The sequence below is a fragment of the Orycteropus afer genome, unplaced genomic scaffold, assembly GCF_000298275.1.
Source record: "Orycteropus afer afer isolate SDZICR_OR568_19922 unplaced genomic scaffold, OryAfe1.0 scaffold00001, whole genome shotgun sequence".
In the NCBI taxonomy this organism is placed as follows: Eukaryota; Metazoa; Chordata; class Mammalia; order Tubulidentata; family Orycteropodidae; genus Orycteropus; species Orycteropus afer.
In genome coordinates, this window is record NW_006921588.1 from 21,914,800 (window position 1) to 21,921,867 (window position 7,068).

The window sequence follows — 7,068 nt, forward strand, 5'->3', positions numbered from 1 at the left end:
CTCTCCTTGGGTTTCTGAGGCAGTATTACTACAGGGTAAGTATGTCCAAATATATAATAAACCTAACAAGGGGCAAAGTTGTGATAACTTCTTATCCACTGCCAACCACCCTGCGGGAGCAAGTAGTTGGACCTGTGGGCTTGGGACCATAGTGGCAGAGGACATCAAGCTCAATTGGCATAATATACTACACAAAAACATTGTTCTACATCCTACTTTGAAGAGTAGTGACTAGGGTCTTAAAAGCTTGCAAGCGGCCATCTAGACTCAGTGATGGGTCTTTCTTATCCAGAGCAAAGAAGAATGAAGAAAACCAGACACATGGAAACAATTAGTCCAAGGGACTGGTAGACCATGTGATCCTCGGCCTATATGACCATGAGACCAGAAAAACTAGATGGTGCCCAGCTATCACTGTTAACCACTTGGAAAGGGATCAGTGTAGGAGATCCTAGATAGAGTGGGAGAACAATGTGGAACTAAACTCAAAATCACACACAAAAAAACACCAGGTTTACTAGTCTAATAGAGCCTGGTGAAACTCCCCAAGACTGTGGCCTTACCCTTCAGGTCTGGAATTGAACTCACTTCTGTGGGTTCCAGCCAAACAATAGGCATAGAGGATGAAAATTTGTATCAGGTAGATACACTCCTTGGAGCTATGAATTGTAGGAGACCAGAAGGGCAGTATTTGCATAGGGAGATAGCTCAGGGGGCAAGAATGTGTAGGAAAGAAGGACACAGGGAAAAGGTAACTGTGGGGAGGAAGTGGGAAGAGAGCTGCTACATTGTGGGGAATTGCAGTCAATGTCATGAAGCAAAATGTGTATGAACTGCTGTACAGAAAATGAATTTGCTCTGTAAACTTTCACCCAAATCACAATAATTTTTTTTTCTTAAAAGTATAGATTGGTATCTTTGAAGAATAAAATTTGTTCTTTATCTAAAGAGCTGATCCCACAATGATGAGATTCCTTCAGTTTTCTACTTCACTCCTAACCTAAATGGGTCATTCATAAAAATAAAGAAAACTAATTTTTTTTTTTTTGCATTTGTTTTCCCTTAGGTCCTTCTCCTAAGACTACTGGTTAAGTGTCCAATCAAAGCTAATTTAAGATTAGATTCTTTTGAGATTTTGTACAATTCTATTCTGGAATTTACTTTTTAAAAAAATTATGGTAAAGGAGATAGCCTTCCTTTCCGTCTGGTGGCAGCCATCAGGTAAGCCAAGATGGGTGCTTACAAGTATATCCAGGAACTGTGGAGGAAGAAGCAGTCTGATGTGATGCGCTTTCTTCTGAGGGTCCGCTGCTGGCAGTACCGCCAGCTCTCTGCGCTGCACAGGGCCCCCACACCCCCCCCGCCCCGTCCCACCCGGCCAGATAAGGCGCGCAGACTGGGATACAAGGCCAAGCAAGGTTATGTCATTTATCGGATTTGTGTGCGCCGTGGTGGACGCAAACGGCCAGTACCTAAGGGTGCAACCTATGGCAAGCCTGTCCATCATGGTGTGAACCAATTGAAGTTTGCTCGAAGCCTTCAGTCTGTTGAGGAGCGAGCTGGACGCCACTGTGGGGCCCTGAGAGTCCTGAATTCTTACTGGGTTGGTGAAGATTCCACATACAAATTCTTTGAAGTTATTCTCATTGATCCATTCCATAAAGCTATCACAAGAAACCCTGACACCCAGTGGATCACCAAGCCAGTCCACAAGCACAGGGAGATGCGTGGCCTGAGGTCTGCAGGCCGCAAGAGCCGTGGCCTTGGGAAGGGCCACAAGTTCCACCACACTATTGGTGGTTCTCGCCGTGCTGCTTGGAGAAGGCGCAACACTCTCCAAGTCCACCTTTACCGCTAATAAAAAAGTAATGTTTGTAAAATTCATACCTCATAAACAGTTTAGGACAGTCAACGTCTACTTAAAAGTGTTCTTTAATTTTGTCTGTTAAAAAACAGTAGTTGTCTGCAGATTGTTTCATGAATGCATTGTCACATTATGAAAGTAAAAGTGCAATAATGTTTGAAGACAATAAGTGATAGTGTATCTAGTTTCTAATAAGGTAAATGCTTTTGTCTTTGCTTTATCTTATTAGAGAGTTATGTCAGTATTTAAAATGACATACTGTATGGTATAATAGGTAAAATAAATTCCTTAGAGAGAGGGACATTGGAATTAGCTCTTTCTGTAAACTTTGGTGCATGTACTAAAAACTACAGCTTTTCTGGGGTGATGCAATGCTCTGCTGTTTTGACCTCAAGTAGCTGGGTTTTTTTGGGGGGTGGGTACAGAAATTGGGACCAACTTTTTAAGTTGTATTTTGATTGGGAATTTGTAAGGTAGGAGGAGACTATCCTAACCTGCTGTCATGTCATACATTGAAAAGTAATGAGGGTCAACTAGGGTCCACATTTTTATATTAATCCACTATTTATGTAACCACAGAATCTGAAAGGAAAAAGTGCCACTGTTTTTAGAAGACTAAATGCTTTAAGAGGGTTCTCTTACAAATGAAACAAATCTGGGTTGCCAACCTAAACAAAATTGCCTTGGTCTCCACAGTATCATTCAAATTGCTATAAAAGACAAGTTTATACAATCCCATGCTAACGTTATTGGGATATGAGAATCCTAGATTGGATGCAAAGTAGAGGTATTTACATGACTTTACTATATCAGAACTGATGGAAATTGAATATTAGGATGTAAACCAGTCAAGAAAATTCTTTTAACCTTGAGATTTGAAAGCTCAGGTGGGAAGTCAGGTCTTTTGGGGTCATTATAGCTTTCAGGTATTTGAGGAAAAGCTGCTTTAATCAAGAGTTTGAAGTGTTTTAGCTGTAAAGCTTATTAGTGACCATTAAGCCTCTAGCCTTAGGGAAAGAATATGACTGACTCTAAAACTACATCACTGTTAAGTCCAATCAGCCTTATAAGGCTACTGCGGAAAATCATACTTGGTGGCAATATAGATTCTGGTTTCCAACCTGATAGGTGTCCCTCTGCAGTATACATCCCACATCAAACTGCTTTTAAAAATTTAATGATTCCACAAACTTGATAGCCCATCAATTGTGTGCCCACCTTTTAAGCATACAACCACATATTCTTGCATTTATTATATGACATCTAGACTGGGTTTTTTTGTTTCCCAGGATGAATTTGTGTAGAAGTAAGAATTGCCCAAATTATTTCAAATTCTGAGTTTGCTGACAATAGGTAGTTTGATTTCATGATCTGATGGCTGGTTTCCTTGAACCAATGTCCCCCATATTTTGGAGTCTCAAAAGGCTCTGTAGATTCCCAGAAAAATTTGTAGCAGGCTTCATAAAACCTTGGCTTCTAAATTCCTTTCTACTAAAAAATCTTAAGACTACATTCTGATTGTATGTAGAGGTTGTTCATCTAAAGGAATAAATGTCTATTAAGCAAATGAAAAAAAATTATGGTAAATATATATGTAACAAGATATTGGACATTTCAACAATCTTCATGCGTATAAATCAGTGACTTTGGTTATGTTCAGCATGTTACTTGAACTTATCTTTGATGTCTTATCTTCCTACTGGTCATATGAAAAAATATAATGAGAGAGATGGCTGAGAACCTGAATCAGGCTACTAATTAGTCTGGTGTCATAGTAAAAAGGAAGGAGAACAGGGCCTTAAAACACACAGTGAACTGCTCAACAGTAATCTTGGCCTAACTGAATCTCTCAGGCTTTGACCAATCATATCAACAACATTTCCCTCCATGAGTTGGCTTGGGGGCAAGAAAGAAGGGAAATGAGAAGAGAGGAGAAGCAGCCTCATCTTTCCTATACATAAGGAAATAGAATACAGTAAGATTTTGGTGAGGGTGGAGGCCTATAGGTAACAGTATCAAATGAAGTAGGAATGACAAGCCAGGGTGGGATGGTGTAGTGGGACTCCTGAACATCAGGAATCATGAGGAATGGGATCTCTGGTAGTAAGGGATGCTTAAAGGGAGAAAAGGAAGCTCTGATGGTGCAGCGCCTAAGGCATCTGACTGCTAGCTAGAAGGTTGGCGGTTCAAACTCATCAGCCACGCCATGAAAGGAAGATAAGGCACTTTATTTCTGTAAAGATTTTTTTTGTTGTTAGGTGCCATAGAGTCAGCTGCTAACCAAAAGCCCTATGGGTGAAAGATGAAACAGTCTACTTCTGCAAAGATTACAGCCTTGGAAACCCTATGGGGAAGTTCTACTCTGTCCTGTAGGGTCACTGTGAGTCGGAATTGACTCAATGGCAGTGGGTTTCGTTTGGCTTGATACTCCAACGACATTTTGAGTCACTGTAAAATCATAAAAAATATGATACATTCAAGAAGCAGAGTTGCAGAATAGATCAAAGTATTTTTTATTCTACTTGATGCCTTAACTTTTTTTTTTTAAGGGCCAAGATACTGAGATGCTTTAAAATGAACTAGGAGATAAAAGAGCATCTTGCACATGATCTACTATAACAACACCACCAAAAGAAAAAAAAAAAATCCAAACTCACTGCCCTCGAGTCGGATCCAACTCATCGTGACCTCACCTTGGGTTTCTGAGGTGGAAGGAAGTAGATTGCTCAATCTTCCTTATGAGGAGTGGCAGATGGGTTTGAACCACCAGCCTTCTGGTTGCAGTCAAATGCCTTAGGCACTACACCACCAGAGCTCCCTGATCTACTATAGATTATGGGGTTTAAGATTAACTTTACTGAAAGAATTTGGTCATTGTCCTTGCTTCTTGAGAGGTAACCTATAAAACCTTGGAATTTCCCTAGTGATTGAAGTGTCTTTGATGAGGCCTCCAGACCACACCTGAGGGTTTATGCTAATGATATGACTCTTGATGGGGGCTGGCTAGGCCAGAAAGACACATTTTATGATATCAGCAGGATCCCAGGGGAGGAGGGCTGAAGGTTGAGTTCAACCAATCACCAGTGTGTAATGTTGTTGTTAGGTGCTGTTGAGCCAGCTCCAACTCATAGTGACCCTGTGTATGGCAGATGAAATACTGTTCAGTCCTGTGCCATCTTCCCAATCTTTGCTGTGCTTAAGCCCATCATCACAGTCACTGTGTCAATCCATCTCACAGAGGGTCTGACCCTCTACTTTACCAAGCATGATATCCTTCTCCGGGGCTGGTCCCTATCAGATAATGTTTCACTGCTATTCATAAAGTTTTCCAGTAATATATCAGACAGTGTTTCATTGCTATTCATAAGATTTTTAGTGGCCAATTTTTTCAGAAGTGGATGGCCTCATCCTTCTTCCCAGTCTTAGTCTGGAAGCTCCACTGAAGCCTGTCCATGCTGATATTTGAAATATTGGTGGCAAAGCTTCCAGCCTCATAGAGACATGTAAACCACCACATTATGACAAACTGACAGACCAGTGGTGAGGCCCCATTAAAGGCTGCAGAGCCTCCATGGGCTTCTTGGATGAGGATAAACATCTATGCATGTGAAGCCGTAACATGCTCTTTTTTTGGACATGGAATTTTGAGTGGGGAACCCTCTCAGACCTTGCCCTATCATTTGTATCCTTTTAGCGAGAATAAAACTGTAAGCTAGTGTAGTGCTTAAGCTAGCTTATCTGTGAGATGTTCTAGTGAATTATTGAACGAACCCATGGGAGTAGTGGGAGCCAGCAGGTCAGAGTGAGGGGGAGGGCTGGAGACCCCTAAGCTTATACCTGGCACCATGAGGGGGTAGTGGGAAAACCTCAAGTTTATAGCCACCAGATTGGAAGTGATGGTGTTGCGGGAATTCCAAGCTTGTGACTGCCATCTGAGGTCCTATGCAATCTTGGCAGTCTGGAACACTATGCCCTTTAATGTGAGAAATCTGACCTGAGGATCAGAGGAAGAAGTATTACATTATGAAGTTGGTGTACGTAGTGGAATTAATTAATAGATTGCATTGATTTGATCGACACATTTGTTGTCCGATAGGTGGGATTTGATTTCTCAGCAAATATTGATCAATCAGCAAACAAGTATTTATTGAGCTCCTACTCTAAGTTATGGATGTATGGATCAGACTCCATAGTGATTTTTGCCTCAATTATGTATTAGAACTTAAATTCTAAAGCACTTGGTTTGTGGAAGATTGCAGTCTACAGTGGGAACCCTTACTCCATTTTGAGTCCTGGCATAAGTTCAATGCCATTTGAATTTTTTTCTGATCATAAAACCAGGAATGTTGCTCTGCCTACACAAGTCTGAGACAAACCTAGGGAGGGCAGTTTGCCCTCAGGAAAGTGTGGTTGAATGTAGACTACTGTAATAGTTGGAGCTGTGTGTCAACTTGGCTGGACCACAATTCTGTGTGGTTTAAGCAATTGTGATGTGGGTTGTTCCAATGTTGGGATCAGATATAGATGTTTTGAGCAGCCAATCTGTTGAAAGGGAGTTTCTCTAGGAGTGTGGTCTACTTCCAGTGTATTTATGGAGAAAAGAGACTCTCTTCTGTGGATCAGGATTCTGTTGTGCTGCCTACACCTGTCCGTGAGTGAACAATCCACCATTCAGCCTACAGATCTTGGATTCATCATTCGTTGGAGTCAACAGCCAGTATACTGCCTACCAACCTTGAGCTCCTCAGCCCCTGCACCTGTGTGAGTTGGGAAAAGCCTCCAGATTGATGTTTGATCCAAGAACTTGAGACTTGCCAGCTTCTATAAGTGTGTGAGCTGTTTTCTAAGATAAATTTCTTTTTCTCTCTTTCTATTAGCTTTACTGGTTTTGTTTCTCTGGAGAACCCAGTCTAACACATTTGGTACCAGGAGTAGGGTACTTATTCTGGATATGGATTTGCCTTCCCTGCATGCAATGCTTCTGCCAAAACTACCATCTGTGGACTTACAGAATGTCTTATCCACTGTCATGGTATCCCACACAGCATTGCTTCAGATAAAGGGACTCACTTCACAGCAAATGAAGTGCGGCAATGGGCCTATGCTCATGGAATTCACTGGTCTTACCATGTTTCCCATCATCCTGAAGCAGCTGGCTTGATAGAATGATGGAATGGCCTACTGAAAACACAATTATTGTGCCA

The 7,068-nt window shown here is 41.5% G+C and overlaps 1 protein-coding gene across 1 annotated transcript; it reads left to right on the plus strand.

Moving 5' to 3' along the window:
* The first annotated feature begins 1,231 nt into the window (after positions 1-1,231).
* LOC103195159 (60S ribosomal protein L15-like) lies at positions 1,232-1,858 on the plus strand. Its single transcript, XM_042780220.1, has one exon. The coding sequence runs from the start codon at positions 1,232-1,234 to the stop codon at positions 1,856-1,858; it is 627 nt and encodes a 208-aa protein (XP_042636154.1).
* The last annotated feature ends 5,210 nt before the right edge of the window (positions 1,859-7,068 follow it).

Bases quoted from the DNA above. Each gene is read 5' to 3' on its own strand.
- LOC103195159 (XM_042780220.1), top strand. From the start codon at position 1,232: ATGGGTGCTTACAAGTATATCCAGGAACTGTGGAGGAAGAAGCAGTCT.